The sequence below is a fragment of the Gracilinanus agilis genome, chromosome 1 (genome assembly GCF_016433145.1).
Source record: "Gracilinanus agilis isolate LMUSP501 chromosome 1, AgileGrace, whole genome shotgun sequence".
In the NCBI taxonomy this organism is placed as follows: Eukaryota; Metazoa; Chordata; class Mammalia; order Didelphimorphia; family Didelphidae; genus Gracilinanus; species Gracilinanus agilis.
In genome coordinates, this window is record NC_058130.1 from 152,961,744 (window position 1) to 152,979,032 (window position 17,289).

The following is a 17,289-nucleotide window of genomic DNA, read 5'->3' on the forward strand; positions in this document are numbered from 1 at the left end:
AAAGAATGCATACCTTTTGATCCTATAATACCATTATCAGGTTGATATTCCAAAGAGATTTTTTTAAAATGGGAAAGGACCTGTTTGTACGTTTCTTTATATTTTTCACTCATTTTCCAAACTCACCAAGAAAAACATATAAATTTTTATTTTTTGTACATTTCTTTATATTTTCTGTTTGTACAAAAATATTTATAGCTGCACTTTTTGCGGCGGCAAAGGACTGGAAACTAAAGGGATCATGTTCAATTGGGAAATGGCTGAACAAATTGTAGTATATGATGGTGATGGAATACTATTGTGCTATAAGGAATGATCAACAGGAGGACTTCAGAAATAGCTGGAAAAACCTTTATGAAGAAATGCAGAGTGAAATAAACAGAACCTGGAGAATGTTATACACAGTAACTGCAATATTGTGGAATTAAATGTGATAGACTCCGCTACTAACAGCAATACAATGATCCAGAACAATCCTGAGACTTATGAAACAGAATATCCACCTCCAGAGAAAGAACTGTTAGAATAGGAATGCAGATGAAAACATGAACTTATCACTTGTTCATTTGAGTATATATATCTTGGAGTCTTTGTTTTATAAGATTATTCACTTACAAAAATGAATAATATGAAAATATGTTTTGCATGATAATACATGTATAACCCAGATTGAATTGCTTGTCATCTCTGAGAGAGGGAGGGAAAAAGAGAGGGAGGTGATATGGATCATATAACTGTGGAAAACATATGTGGATGTTCGTTATTAAAATTAAAAAAAATTTTTAAAAGGAAAAAGAAGTCATCGACCAGCGATATAGTTCATTTAATGAGGACCAGGAAGAAGTGTTTATTGGAAGGTTTGTTAATCTTCTCAAGAGGTCTTTAGGCTGAAAATAGCAGGAGAGGGAGAAAAATTGCTAGATAAAACTGCTAAGCCAGGTAGGGTAATAGAAACAGAAACATAACATAGAAAGAACAGTAGATTACAGGTCCAAGAATTCGTAAAAGGAAACAATTTATGTGGGGCAGAAAAGATACTCACTTGTATCAAAGTAAAATATACTAAATGTTCCAAAAGCCTCAGTACAGTTTTAAACTATTAAAGATTAAAACTATATCCAGTGGTTCCCAAACATCAGACATGTCTTAACTGTGTGACCCTGAGTAAGTCACTCAACCCCAGTTGCCTAGCGATACCACTTTTTCCTTGGAATCAATACTTAATATTGAGTCTAAGACAGAAGGTAAGGGTTAAAAAAAAAGAAAAGATCATTGAACTGGAGTAGCACAATAAAAGAAATTATATAGTAGAGGAGACATCTATGAACCAGAGGATGAGTTATGGTGGAGATCATTAGGGTGAGGATCAAAGGAGGCAGTAACATAAGATATATTCTGGTATTATATTACAAACTGATCTGATGGGGGAAATACTTGATGAGTTTTTCTTATTTAGGTAATAAAATAGGCAGTACTTATAGGTAGCATGCCATAGCCTAAGGTTATATATACCAATTACATGTAATAACAAATTTCTACACTCCACGGGCTAAGGTTTTAAAGGGAAGTTGACTCAAAAGTAAAATGTTCTCAAGAACAATTTTTTTTTAATTGGTCAATTGTCATACTCAAACTCTGGGAGCTGAGAGTCTTACCTTGATTGACAGGTGAAGACAGTTGGAAACATTGGAATGTTCCCAGATGCCATGAGGACAAGAGGAAAGACAGTTGGCCAGAGGGTATAAATTACAGCCTTCTGACAGGGGCTTTTGGCTTTCGGCTTTTGACCTTTGGCTTTTGCTTTTGGCTTTTGGTTTTAGAGCCCTGCCTGAAACCCTTGACTTGAAGCATTGATATGATCTTGGACATTGATTGACCTGTGGGTCTGACCATGGATCCCCTGGTTCTCTCTGAATTCCCCCTAGATATTTAGGCATCTGAACCATCACTAGATATTCAGGTATCTCAGGCCCAGGAGGGATCCAGGAAGTGGGAAGGAGAAGAAGCAGAGGGAGATAAGGGAGGTATTTCCTGAGGACTGTAGAACTGACATAACAACAGGCAATAGTAAGAAGCTGAGAGGGATCATCAATATCTGTACCAACCAAGCAGATTGCTTACTCTGGTTTGGCTGTGGCCAGGCTGAGCCAGAGGAGGTGAAGAACAAGAGCTCCAGCATTACTGAAACAGCCTACGGTCCTGAGGGATTAGTGTCATAGCCTTTAGTGACAGGTTCTCCTATCCCCAACCTATTCCTGATCATTCCTTTCCCTTATTAACGTCATAGATATAGATTATTAAGTACCTTCCTTGAGTAGTTATTATATCACCACTCTGGGGAGGGAGCAATGCAGTCAGATGAACGTTATCCAAGGCTAATAGAGCCCAATACCAATAATCAATCCAACCCCAGGTGGGACCTGAAGGGGTTACCTATCCACTGACCTTTAGGGATCCTGCCTGGGCACTGTTATCAAGAAGGGGTAGTTATTATAACATCCAGCTGAATGACAGGACTTGGGTGTCCCTGCACCAGCCATCAAGGGAATCAAAAGCATAGCTTCCCAGATTAATATACCCTATAATAACTAGCATAGTATAAAGATACCTTCTATTTTTATAAAACAATAAATAAATGATTATCTGAAGAGGGCATAGTGATAGAAGAGGAAGCTTATCAATGGCACAAGATTTTTGTCTTTAAGAGATACCTGCAGAAGATGAAAATGAAAAATCTGATCAGTGGGTAGAAGTAAGAGGTAGAATTTCTTGAAATGATTGGAGCTGCTCCAAAATAAAATGAGTTTCTTAGTGGAGTAATGCATTCTTTATTACTTGGAGTTTACAAGTGAAAAAATGTATACCTTCTTTAGGATATTATAGAGAAGACACACTTTTTTTTTGAGGACTGGACTAACAACTGTTGGAATCCCTTCTATTTCTAAGATTATATGATTCTATTACAACTGGCACATGATATTCCCCATCAAAAAGTTTTCTATTATACCTTTACCCATTTCTTTACCTGTAATACTCTGTTCTATAGGAATTAGAGCTACACATTAAATTTGGTTAATATTTTTCATTGTTGATAGGATCATACTGAATTGACTTCCTTTAGTCTCATCAAGAAATACTACCTAACATTTATCCCAGTCACTGTCTCTCTAGAAATCAACTAAATTGTCAAAATTGTATCACATGGACCAATCTATAGGGCAACTCAGAAGTGACCAAGGTGACCTATAAATAGATATCCAAATATTTGTCTGGGACTTGGCTTGGCTGTCCTCCAGGATCTTTATTGGGACTTCTCTTTCTGGAAGTAAGAGGACTAACTTAATTTCCTCTTTTGACAGGGTAATTAGACTAGTAGGTCATGGGAATGCCATAGATATACTATAATTGTATTTCAGCAATTAACTTTTCCCTCTCCAGATATCCTTGTGGACAAGACAAAATGATGTTAACAGATGGGTTACAACTAACTGGCTGAAAGAACAGACAAAGGATGATTAATGGATCAATGTCAATATGGGGAGATATTTATACTGGAGTGACAGAGGATTTTCCCAACATGTACCCTTATCCTCCAGTTCCAAATCTAGCTTTTGTTCTTGTAGATGGGCATAAGCATTAATTACAAAGAAAATTTGAATAATTGGAAGTAAAGTGGCACTGTGTACTTAAAAGAAGTAATGGAAGGGGGCAGCTGGGTAGCTCAGTGGATTGAGAGCCAGGCCTAGAGATGGGAGGTCCTAGGTTCAAATCTGACCTCAGACACTTCCTAGCTGTGTGACCCTGGGCAAGTCACTTGACCCCCATTGCCTACCCTTACAACTCTTCTGCCTTGGAGCCAATACATAGTATTGACCCCATAGCAGAAGGTAAGGGTTTTAAAAAAAAAAGAAGTAATGGAATGAAAGAGATATGGACTAAATAGTTAACTCTAGAATTCCAGAGGTAGAACTAGTAGTCAGACACTGGTTCATGCTTTTCACAAGTAATTTCCCAGAAAGCTTTATTCTCTAAGTCTGGATAGGTCTCCTAAGAAGAGGCATGATGCCAGATTTCCACTACATTGTATGTACTCAAGTCTTTTTTCAAGGTCTGATGGCATGAGTCATCAAGGGAATACTCTGCAACATATCTTTAGGCAAAGTATCTGTCTAATACCATCTCCTCTGTCTTTTCAGTTTCTAATTAGTTTTTTCCATGCTGTCTACTTTTGATTGGATTTGGACTTGCTTTTCTAATGATGGATTTCTCAATTTACCTCCAGACATTTATACTTGGTTCCTTACCTTCATTTTAATTTTAATTTTAATTTTTAATTTTAATTTTAAGTCTAAAATAGAATTTTGACTTTTTTTGACCATTAAAAAAATCTGCTTTCTTTCCCAGTAGCTTTGACTTTTTAGAGGCTCCTGTGGCTTTTCTTCTAGTAACTAGTTCATAGGTACATGCTTACTGTCCACCCAGGCCATCTTGCCATCTGTTTTGCCACTGCTGCCTTGCTTATTCCCACCTGGAAAAGCACCTACCTTCCATCTGATGCTCTGCATTCAGCAATTAAATCAATAGTATCATTACTTCTTTTTTTTTAAACCCTTAACTTCTGTGTATTGGCTCATAGATGGAAGAGTGGTAAGGGTGGGCAATGGGGTTCAAGTGACTTGCCCAGGGTCACACAGCTGGGAAGTGTCTGAGGTCAGATTTGAACCTAGGACCTCCTGTCTCTAGGCCTGACTCTCAATCCACTGAGCTACCCAACTTCCCCTATATCATTACTTCTTAAAAGGATATATTGGAGGGCAGCTAGGTAGCTAAATATATAAAGAGCCAGGCCTAGAGATGGCAGGTCCTGGGTTCAAACTTGATCTCATACACTTTCTAGCTGTGTGACCCTGGGCAAATGCCATTGCCTAGCCCTTACTGCTCTTCTGTCTTAGAACCAATACATAGTATTGATTCTAATATAGAAAATAAGGGTTTAACAAAAAGAATCTGACTAGCCCATGGATCAAGTAACTAGGGTCAAGTGAAAGATTTTTCAAGATAAAGGAGATCAGAGCACATTTGAAGATAGAAGAACAAGAGTAAATTTTTTGTTATTGTTCAGACATTTCAGTCATGTCTGACTTTTCATGACCCCATTTGGAGTCTTCTTAGCAAAGGTACTAGAGTAGTTTGCCATTTCCTTCTCTAGCTCATTTTACAGATGAGGAGGAAACTAAGGCACACAGAGTTAAGTGACTTGCCCAAGTTTACACAGCTAGTAAGAGTCTGAGGCCAGATTTGAACTCAGGAAGATGAATCTACACTGATTCCAAGTCTAGTGCTCTATTCACTGTGCCATCTAGAGTTCAAAGGGACTGACTAAAAGGGAATATTTGATGGACTACAATTTGTGGGTAGGGGGAGGATTTTGAGAAACAGTAGAAAGAGGATTGATTTAAAATTGGAACACATCCCAGACATTATCTGAGGTACGTTTCTCATTTTACAGATGAGGAAACAGACCCAGAGAAATCTTGTGATTTGTCCAAGGTTACACAGATAGCAAGTAACCCAGTTGCTACTCAAATCCAAATTCTCTAACTCTAAATCTAGCTCTTTTCCTCCTCTATTGTGCTTCTCAGTCTTGGAAAGGAAGAATTGTCTTCTCTGTGGAAGAAGAAATGGAGACAGGATTGATGTAGCTGTAAATATTCTAAAATGTAATGGAGGGTCAATGGGGGGAAATTTGTCTTTTAAAACTTCAGTCTTGGGGCAGTTAAGTGCTTCAGTGGATGGAACAACTGGAGTCAAATCTAGCTTTAGATACTTATTATATGTGTCACCCTGGGCAAATCATTTAACCTCAATTGCTTGGCCCTTGTTACTCTAGTGTCTTAGAACTGTTACTAAGACAGAAGTTACAGGTTCAAAAGGAAAACAAAAAAGCTTCTGTCTTCTAGGTGGGATAGTGAGATGAGCTGTTCACTGAAGATAAGACAGGAGGGAAGAATTAGTGTTTGAAGAGTGCAGAATAGGTTTGGAAAAACCACTTTTGGGGACTAAAGGAATGAACAAGTAATGGATAAAGACATTGACAAGCAGCAATTAAGAGCCTATTTGAACTAGTATATCATGTCTTTAAGACAGAGTTCTCCTTCCATAAAGACTGGTTCAATGAGAAAAAAATCTTATCACGTAAGAAATAACACCCAGAAGTACTTACTAATTGCACTACTCCACGTTCTCCTTTGGCACCTTTTAGTCCATTCAGACCCGGCCTTCCCTGAAATTTAGTAAAAAGATTTTTAGCATATACCTTATTTTAATTATATCTATATTCACAATAGTTTTCACAGTCTTCAGCTTGTGAAACGCTAATACTTACTGGTCGCCCTGGGAAACCCAACTCTCCCTTATGTCCAGGTGGTCCTTTGGGCCCCTGTGGTCAAAGTAAAAAGTATTATTGGTTAAAAACAGAACTTAAAATTTTGTTGCGCATCACTTCCCTAAAAAAAACCAAGGCTGACATTTCACTTGCCGAGAAATATGAACAGTTACAAAGAAAGAAAAAAAAAACTATTAAACTTGAAAAACATAGCATCTGCATGAAAGATAGAAAGAAGAGAGGGTTGTCTTTGGGAAGAAAGATGAGAAAGGAAGCTCAGGAGAAAGGAAATAATGATGAAAAAATGGAAAATGTGAGGGTATCCTCTTGAGATATGGAACTCATTCCAACACACACACACACACACACACACACACACACACACACACACACACACACTCACACTTATACACTTATACTTACAATGTTACTGACTGGGTTTTCATAATCAATAAGTTTGCCCTCTGGTTCCCCAAACAGTACAGAGCATGAGATGCTAGTATATAATTCCCAGTTAATTTAAAAGTTTTAAGTAGATGAATTGGAAAAAATAACAGGTCTTGACCTCTGATTTCAATATAAGGAACTCTTGAATATGAAAAATCCCTTCACTGATAGCATCAGTAACTCATCAATAACTTGTAATTTTAGGGACAGCTAGGTAGCTCAGTGGGTAGAACACTAGACCTGGAGTCAGGAGGTTAAAATTTGGCCTTTGACACTTCCTGGATGTGTGATCCTGGACAAGTCACTTAACCTCATTTGCCTAGCTTTACCATTCTTCTGCTTTAAAATAGATACCTAGTACTTAGAAGTAATTCTAAGACAGAAGGTAAGGGTTTAAAAAAAAAAACTTCCAATTTTAGACAGTTGCCTAGGACACAAAGTAATCTGCTCATGTTCATATAGTTAAAATATATTAGAAGTAGGACTTAAGTCAGGGCTTCCTGACTCTAATGCTACTCCTCCATCTACTATGCCACATTGCGTCAAAAAAAATGTAAATTACCCAGTACCTATTCTGAGATTACACTAATTTAGACTATTCATAAGTTTATTACATTGAAAAATCATACATAATTCATGAAAGATGAGCCAGTCTACCCATGATCAATGTTCAGAATACAAATCATAATTATGGAAAAAGTCAATTTAGACAAACAGATGCAATCTGAGGAAAATTTCAAAGACAAAACAAGCAGTTAGTGGATAAATGTGGAGGCCAAGAGTTTCCTTGGGCAAAAATCTTTTCTTTAGGAAGCACAAGCAAATTCTCAGAACGATGTTGAGGCTTCTTATTATGGTCAGAATTAGGACATATAACTATAGTGTAAATGATGATGGAATAGGGAAGGTGGGAAAGTCAAGGCTTTTAGTTTGCAATAGTTTGAGCAGCTGAAGAAGTCTTCTGGGAGTTGACCTTGTGAAGGATGTACCAGGTTGATAGTGAGAAAGGCTTGGACTAAGACTAAGACTAAAAATTATTTTTAATGGAGTTAATCAGTTCTCCTATGTTCTCCTTCCCCTAATACAGGCTCCAATAAAATAAAGCTATACTCGCATTTAGAATATGAGAATGTGGACAAATAAAACAAATATATGTCTAGCTTAGAGCCATTCCTTTGGATGTTTTACCATCGACCCCCAAATCAACATGTCTAAATTTAAATAAATCCATCCCTCTACCCCATTCAGTATTTTCAAATTGACTCCCTCAAATAACTTTCCTATTTCTGTTATTAGAGAAGAGGTAAAAAGTTAGTAGGGTGTATAGTTGTACGTCCTCCTTATCTCTCTTACTAGATGGAAACTCCTAGAAGGCAGGTACCAGTCTAATTTCTCTTATCTCCCTCAGAGCCTAGCACAATGCTTTACATAGATTTTGGCTCTTAATGTGTTATGAATTGATTTGGTTTGAATTGAACTAAGATAAGATAAGATAAGTCAAGTTATCCTTTGGGAAGGGAGAAATTCCTTTGGTAATTACACTGTGCTATCAAGGGTGAGGAGAAATCTTTTCTCATTGTTCTCTTTTCTAGAGACCAGGGGCAGCAACATGGTTCAGTGAGATAGAGAGTGAAGTATAGAAATGGGAGCTCCTGGGTTCAAATATGACCTCACACACTTCCTAGCTGTGCAACCCTGGGTAAGTCACTTAACCCCCATTGCCTGGCCTTTATCTCTCTTTTGTCTTAGAACCAATATATAATGTTGATTCTAAGATAGAAGGTAAGGGTTTAAAAAAAAAATAAAAGAAAGGACCTTTATGAGGGAGGTTCAGGAGCACAGTCAGTCTTCTCCCATAGAAATAATGCTCACTGGAGTATAACACCCCTTTTCCTACCTACTCTGCTACCCTAGACTGGAGACACACACAAATGGATGACAGCAGGGGATCAAAGTTATAGTCATAGTGCAGTAAGTTGAGGTAAAGCATTTGGAAGTAGAGAGAGCAGATAAACTCACTGGAGTGAAGCTTCAAGCAATGCAGTATATTAGGGGCTGGCTGGCAAATCAGCTCAGTGGATGGCAATAAGGAATGGGGTGGTGGTTTGCAAGCAAAAGCTTCCATTCAGCTCTTAATCTCAGGAACAGAATGAAAACACAGTGACATTCCACATAGCCAAAGCTGAAAATCAAAGAGGAGTGTTTAATGTAGAAAAAGCAGTTGATCTCTCTCTATGTCTCTATCCTTCTTCCTCCCTCCCTTTCTCTTTGTCTTTCTGTTTCTGTGCCCCCATTTCTCTCTCCCCCCGCTCTCTCTCTCTCTCACACACACACACACTTATTTTTTTCATCCCCATCCATATGCAAACAGTGAACACTAGCAGAAAGGTTTTCTTTGAATATGAAGAATGACATTTTCTAAGTTAGTGTTCAATTCCAGCAAGGGGCTGACGTTGAAAAGGAACTGTCTGACTTCTTATTCCATTGCCCTCCTACACGGACCTAGGTGAATTATTTACACAATATAGCAGCTTTAGGAGATGCTAGTCTTCCCTGGGTTTGTTAGCCTAACAAAAGCATTTATATTGAAAACAAAAGTAAAGACCAGTGAAATTTATCACCTGCTTAAGTATTAATACTCCGGATGAACATTTAGGTTGTTACAAATATACTCTTGGGTCTTTTATGAATGATAAATGCTTATAAACAATTCAACTACATTGGGTATGATGTTTAAAATAGTGTCATATAGATTTACTCAATGTTTTCTCATACCATTGGTCCTGGTGGTCCCTGAATTCCAATTTCACCCTGAAAAAAAAGTTTGCATTAATCTTTCCATTTTTCATTAACATTTATACTACATAGATGACCCTATGAGCCAGGTACTAGGCTAGGTGCTAGGACTATAAAGAGGAAACAAAAAAGACTCTGCCCTTAAAGAGTTTACATTCTCCGTGTGTGTGTGTGTGTGTGTGTGTGTGTGTGTGTGTGTGTGTGTACACAACATAAACTTTTAGTAATTGCAAAGTAACAAGGGTGGGGTAAGGTGCATTAACATCTAGGGGGATCAGGAGAGGCCTCTTGTAGAAGGTACATTTGAAGGAAGGCAGGGATTTCATGAAGTGAAGCCATAGATCTAGAAAATGTAATATCGTTATAATGGGGGATTCTGCATTGGGAAACATCGAATGGGCAAGTTTGGCAGGAGTACAAACTAATGACAGGGAGTAAAGTGTGATCATTTTGGAAAGATGTGCTAGAGCCAGATGGTGAAAGACTTTAAATGCCAAACAGAAGAGTTTGAATTTTATACTAGAGTTAATAGGGAGCCACTGAAGCTTCCTGAGAAGATGAATGACATTGAAGAAACTGTGACTTCTAATTTTTGTAGAATACCAACTTTGGAGAATTTGGGAGGATACCTTGGATGTGGGGATTAGGGGGGAAAACCTGAAGATAAGAAGTCAAATTAAGAGATTATTGTAATAGTCCAAGTGAAAGGTGATTAGGGCCTGAACTAGAATGATAGTAGGGTGAGTGGAGAGGTGAGAGATTCCACAGATGTTGAGGAAGTAAAATTAATGGAATTTAGCAAGATAAGATCAGGCTGGAGGGAAAAGAAAAAGAGCTGAGGATAACTATCAGGCTGTAAATTTGGATGATGCCCTCAACAGAGACAGAGAAGCTGAAGAAAAGGGATAGGTTGGGTGTTTTGGAGGAAGATAATGAATAATGTTCTGAACACTGAATTTGAGAAGCTTACATGACCTCTAGGTGTAGATGTCCAGGAGTAAGCTGAGTGTGTGGGATTGTAGCTCAGGAAATAAATGAGGATGCATATGGATATTTGGGTGCATAAAGATGATACTTGACCTCTGAGGAAACCCTCAAAAGAAGGCTCAGCAAGGGTTACCTAGCTTCTTATTCCATTGTCCTCCTACAGTGGCTTGGATGAATTATTTACCAAATATATAAGCTTTAGGAGATCTAGTCCTCATTGGGAATGGTTTGGGACACCCTTACTCAAAAGGGATGTAACAGTAAAGCAGACTGAAGGAAATATTTCTTAAGAGAAACTTTGTTTAATAAAAGATGGCTTTTAATGCCCATGTAAAGTCAATGCCCATGTAAAGTCAATAATTCTGGTGATACCTTTACCTTTTTCAACATCAACCTTTCAAGGGGAATATCGCCAGTAAAAATGGTTCCTGGTTCACCCTTTTCACCCTGAAAGGCAAAGAATTTTGTGAGGAAAACAACTTGATAATTAAAAAAAATATTTTCCCTCATACAGTTCATTTAACCAATGGCAGCCTCCAATATGCATGACATCTTTTTTTAATTTACTGTTGTTGTTTTGCTTCTACATTACAAATCTTTATAGATTACTCTCATTCCATGAGAGATCTCTTGTTGCAAAATAAAACAATTAAGCAAAATTAACAAGATAATGATGATCTGAAAGTGTGTATGATGTTCTGCATTTGTAGTCCCACCTCTATATTTGAAAAATTGTTAAAAATATAAAAAAAAGGGGGCAGCTGGGTAGCTCAGTGGAGTGAGAGTCAGGCCTAGAGACAGGAGGTCCTAGGTTCAAACCCGGCCTCAGCCACTTCCCAGCTGTGTGACCCTGGGCAAGTCACTAGACCCCCATTGCCCACCCTTACCAATCTTCCACCTATGAGATAATACACCGAAGTACAAGGGTTTAAAAAAAAAAAAGAAAGAAAAAAAAATATAAAAAAAAATCTTGCCAGAAATATATTTCCTCTCCCTCCCATCATCTATCAAATTGAAAGAAAAAGGAAAAAAGCCCTTGTAATGGGCTCTTGTAACAGGTTCTATATTTGAGGAGGTTGATTCCTCCATTTGTCTACAGAAGAAATGGAGGAAAAGGAATTTAAGAATGGCTTTGATTTCTGCTTCACTTTTCTCATTTCTGCTTTTCTTTCTTAGCTAGAATTAAAATTTAATTTGATTTTAGGCAACTTTGCTAATGATTTTAAGTTTCTATCACTGAACTAAGAGAGTATGCTTATTTCCCTCCTGTTCCATTTATTGTTTATTTGAAAATGCCTAACTTAAAGGACAATACCTCTTTCCAAACTCCATTTTCTTCTAGCATCATTGATTTAGAGCTGGAAAAGGCTTATAGTTGATCAAGTCCAAACCCTATGTTTTACAGAAGTATAAATTAAAGTAAGGAGAAGCTAGATGACTTGACCATTGTCATATATCTTGTAAAAGTCGGGCAGGATTTGAACCTGGTACATAAGTTTAGGGCATGATCCACTATACTACTCTTCTTCCCTAAGAATGGGTATTTTGACTCCTGAGAGTCAATTATCTTAAAGATGCTGTCACAAAAATTTATAACAGTTAAGGGTATCTTTCAAGAAAATTGTGCAATTTTTTTCTCCAGGATGTCCTAAAAAAACCTTTTTTTTTTTTTTCAGTCTTTTCTATTCTCAGTTTTACTCCCTGAATCTCTTTCCCAGGTATATATGACTTTCGGAGATTCCTCTTTTCTTGACACTATCCAAACTTAATAAAAATTTAAATAATTTATTACAATTGATAAATAACATAACAAATATTATGAATAATATTTATAAATTAACAACAAACTTGCTTTTATATGACATAAAATTAAAATAGTAAGATCAATAATTAATACATTAACAAGCCAAGAAGTTACCAGTTATTGATACCAAGCTATAAATGGTAAATAAGGTATAATATATTGTCTCTTTCAGGGGTAGCTGCATTTTAGTTACATATGTTACAAATCAATAAAAATGAAGGAATGTGAGTTATCAATTGATGTTGAAAGGCAGTGTAGTATGGGTTGTCTCACAAATTCCTGAGAACAGTTATTTATAACTTCTGGCTCCATTTCCTTCTTACCTTTTCTCCTGGCAACCCTGGAAATCCAGTGTCACCTTTTGGTCCTTTTGGGCCCTGTAAAAATATTATAACAGAAAATTAATATCTTTTAATTACCTGGAAATAGATTTGTCAAAAGTTAAAAAAAAGGGAGGGAAATAATTGCCAACTACATAGAAGTCTTGAAAAATTATAATATTATCCTGATTTTAAAATGGATTTTGGAGGAAAGAGGCCTACACCCAGGAGACAGGAGAGATAAGTTATAATCCTGTCTTTGTAAATAATTAGCCCTATATTTTTGCCTGGTCAACTCTCAGAGCCTTTATTTATTTATAAAAAGAAAAAATCGGACTATCTACTTTCTGATAAAGACTTGATAGAAACAGAGTATAGTTAGGTAGTACAACAGATAAAGGAATAGGCAGGGAATCAAGAAGACTCATCTTATTGAGTTAAAATCCAGCCTCAGACATTTACTAGCTGTGTGACTCTGGGCAAGTCACTAAATCCTGTTTGCCTTAGTTCCTTATCTGTGAAAGGAAATCCACTGAGCTGATTTGCCAGCCAGCCCTTAATATACTGCCTTGCTTGAAGCTTCACTCCAGTGAGTTTATCTGTTCTCTCTACTTCCAAATGCTTTATCTCAGCTTACTGCTCTATGACTATAACTGGAGAAGGAAATGGAAAACTGCTATAGTATCTTTGCCAAGAAAACCCCAAATGAGGTCACAAAGGATTATAAATGATAAACAATAACAAAACCAAAAAGATTCAGAATCTAATTTGAAGCGCTTTCTTTTTCTTTCTTTATTTCATGTAGCTAATGCAGGAATTAGTTTTACAGGACTATACATATTTATAATGAATTCTGGGGTGTTTTTTGCTTTCCCAATGAATTGAGAATGGCGATGGGAAGGGAAAAAATTTGGAACTGGAGGGGATTGGACTTTTGGGTCCTTCAAATTCAAATAAACCATCATTGTAAAAAGATCATTGTGGAATTAGAGGTTGGCACTATTGTATTTTATCATGCAAACCTATTAGTTTTCTTTTGAGATGGCATTAAATTTGAGTTTCATTTAGTCCTTAAAGTTTGTATTTTGCTAAGGGATCATCATATTATTAAGAACTACTTAGAACATATGTGTTACAAATATAATTTTGATCATAAGATTACAGATCTAGAAGGGACCTTAGAGATTATTTAGAAAAAGTTCCTCATGTTAGAGATGAACAACCTGAAAAGTTCAGAGAAATTAAATGACTTTGCCCAAAGTCTCACAGGTAACAAAGGTAGAGCTGGGATTTGAACTCCAGTTTCATGCCCATACCACATCACCATCTCTGCTGATAAAATTGTGGTTTCAGTAATGATGATGATGATGATGATGATGATGATAACTAGCATTTATATAGGCTTCAAGGTCTGCAAAACATTTTTCAAATATTATCTCATTTCATCCTCACAATAACTTCAGAAAGGAGGTGTCATTATCGGTGCTGCTATTCACTTCATTAATCATGGAGAACACAACTACATCTTCTTATCTCCTGTGATCCTCAATTATAATCTTTCTGTAAGTATTCTACAGATGAATTAGCCCTTCTTTTAATATTGGAAGGGTATCAGAGCACAATTTAGCTTGTTTTCATTCCCATTTTCATTTTCATTCATTCTCCAATCTTATTTGAAGGCTCTTTTTTACAGATAGGTCATCACTGACAATATGATGCAACCTGTTAAACTTCATAATTCCATTGCACTTGTGTCCCTTACAATTTTAACTCGAGGTGATGGTGTTTATGATTCACAGTAACAGAACATCTTTGAGGTAGTACTGAATTTTGAGATAGATTTTGCACCCTCAAGGACCTTAGGATCACTGGAAAAGATCTGTATTTTTCCAAATATAATTCAGATAAATCTTTTCCATTTGCTCAAGATCATTGTCTATTTTTATCACCTGTCCAAGCTATATATATATATATATATATATGTATGTATGTATGTATATGTATGTATATATATATATTGAGTTAAACCAACGAGCTACCTATTAACCTGGGTGCCATAATCTAAGCAATATTAATTTTTCATTCTGTTTGTTTTTTCAAAATTTAGGTGGTTAAACATTTCTTAACTTATTATGGATTTCACATCGGAACTCAATATAATTATTATTATGTCATTTGGGAGTAGGATTTAAAGAACGTTGCTACCAATAGGAATCCTTCTGTTTACATTCTTCATAGGGCAATTCATGTTACAATTTAACAAAATGTTACCAGTCAGCAACTTCTTTGAAGTTTACTCTATTCAAATTTATCACCCCCCAAAAATCCTCTCAACACTCAGGACATTCTCCCTCCTTTTGCTTGGAACACAGCTTAGCGGATAGAACACAGTCTTACCCATTCCACTCCAACTCCTACCCTTATACCAGAAGACATCAACATACATCTTGGTATTCCTTTAAACACCCAGCCTCAACCCAAATATCCAAACCAACTTCCATGATCAATTCCTCCACTCCACCTTAGCCATTGCCCATAAATGTTTCCCTTCCTTATTCAAGAACTCTGAAATTCCTTTATTCAAACATAATCTTTTATTATTCCATTTTATTGCCCCTAAACCTATTTTTCATCCATTCCTTAGGGATTTCCCACGTTATCACCTCTGGTCTGGCTACATTTTCTTGCCTTCCAAATCTTAACCTCTAGATGAACAATTTCACAATTTCAACTCTATACTACCCTCTATTCTCAGATCACTTGCTCCCTTATCCTGTTTCCAATCACATCTGGCCAAACTCCAAGCTTGGATTACTCTCACTGTTTTTCAATTCTACTCATGTACTACTGAAAAAAATGCAGAAAGTTTTGAAACTATGATTAAAGGATCCAAGCCCTTGACAAATTTATGTTATCTAATCTCAACTGGACCCTCACCACAAGGAGGCACATTTTTTTACCTCTTCCCTAATAAATTCTCTATCCCTTTAACTACACAGGAGGTTAAAAATCTTCTCTCCTGAAGCTTCCCACACCACCTCCCTCTACCACAATCTCAGCTAAGGACTTTGCTTTCACAATTTGTGCCCTGGGCCCTCGCCCCTCCAAAAAATTAAGGCCATTCACTAAGAACATTCTTTTTTTCCTTTTCTCAGCTCACACTCAACCCTTCTCTTTCTCCCCTTACCACAGGCTCTGGTGAAGAAGTATCCCTTTTCCTTGTCAAGACCAACCCCTCTATGTAATTCCATCCCCTTTAGAAGATTGTCCTAATTACCATTTCCACTCTCTCTTTAATCTTAACCCCCCTCCCCACTACAATCTCTTTCCAGCTTCACTGCTGGTTTTCAACTCCACTATCTCCATTCTCTCCATCCCACCCTGCTCCCCCATAAGCTCATCACTAGAAAACTCATCATTAAGGAGGTAGCTTCTGCTTTGTCCTCACACCTTATCAATATCCTCAGTTGCCTTTATCCCTTTGATTGCAGGAGTAGAGGGCAGAGGAAGAGAAAACAAAACAACAACCAAAAAACCACCTCCCCAAACTTCTCATTAAAGCTGATTCTTCATTTCCTTCCAGTTCAATGCTTGGTTTTGACTCTATCATTGCCATGCCCTAATGCCAGGTATCCTCATTCCTCTCCACCCTTTTCAGCTTTCTTTTAAGTTTTGTCTTTTCCCATTAGATTGTAAACTCTTCAAAGGCAGGGAACATGCTTCCCCCACCCCTTATTTGTATTTCCAGCACTTAGCATAGTGCCTGGCACATAGTAGGCACTTATTAAATGTGTATTGCATTGTATCATATTATCTACCTATCCATTGGTTCCTTCTTTCCCCAATGCCTACAAATGTACCTAAATCTTCCTCAACTATTAAATACCTAAATCTCCCTCATTTATTAATAAAAACAAAAAAACCTTCCCTAGACTCTACTTTCCTTTTCCCCCACTATTATTCTATTTTTCTTTTTCATTTTCTCAGCTAACCTCCTTCAGGGATACACACACACACACACACACACACACACACACACACACACACACATATATGTATGTATGTATGTTTTTATTTGCACTCAGTGCCTGTACTTCCTCTCCTCTCACTGAATTCTGAATTCTCATCATTCAGCTGAAACTGCTTTCTCTGAAATGACCAGTGATCTAATTGCTAGGTTTGATGACCTTTTCTCAGTCTTACTCTTTTTTGATCTCACTGCGGTATACCAGATATTCACTTTAACACTGACCCCTTTGCTCTTCTCCTACATTTCTGACCATCCCTCAGTTTCCTATGCTGGTTCATCATTTATATAAGGATTAGATAAACTACTGCCAATGGTCCAAATCTTTTGGGTTCTGCTTTGCCTTAGCTACTAGGTGGTACAGTGAATAAAGCATTGGGCTTAGAATAAAGAAGACCTGAATTCAAATCAGCCTCACACATTTATTAGCTATGTGATTCTAGGCAAGTCACTTAGCCCTGTTTCCTCATTTGTAAAATGAACTGGAGGAGGAAATGATAAACTTTTTCAGTATTTTTGCCAA

General features: G+C 37.0%; 1 protein-coding gene across 1 annotated transcript in view; it reads right to left on the reverse strand.

The window, feature by feature from the left end:
• COL15A1 (collagen type XV alpha 1 chain) overlaps positions 1-17,289 on the reverse strand; it is a 218,515-nt gene that overhangs the window by 61,603 nt on the left and 139,623 nt on the right. The window contains exons 20-24 of the mRNA XM_044658323.1: positions 12,743-12,796; positions 10,994-11,062; positions 9,608-9,643; positions 6,386-6,439; positions 6,224-6,283 (exon numbers count right to left, since the gene is read on the reverse strand). Of these exons, the coding sequence (XP_044514258.1) occupies positions 6,224-6,283; positions 6,386-6,439; positions 9,608-9,643; positions 10,994-11,062; positions 12,743-12,796 (273 nt within the window). The remainder of the gene's footprint in view (positions 1-6,223; positions 6,284-6,385; positions 6,440-9,607; positions 9,644-10,993; positions 11,063-12,742; positions 12,797-17,289) is intronic.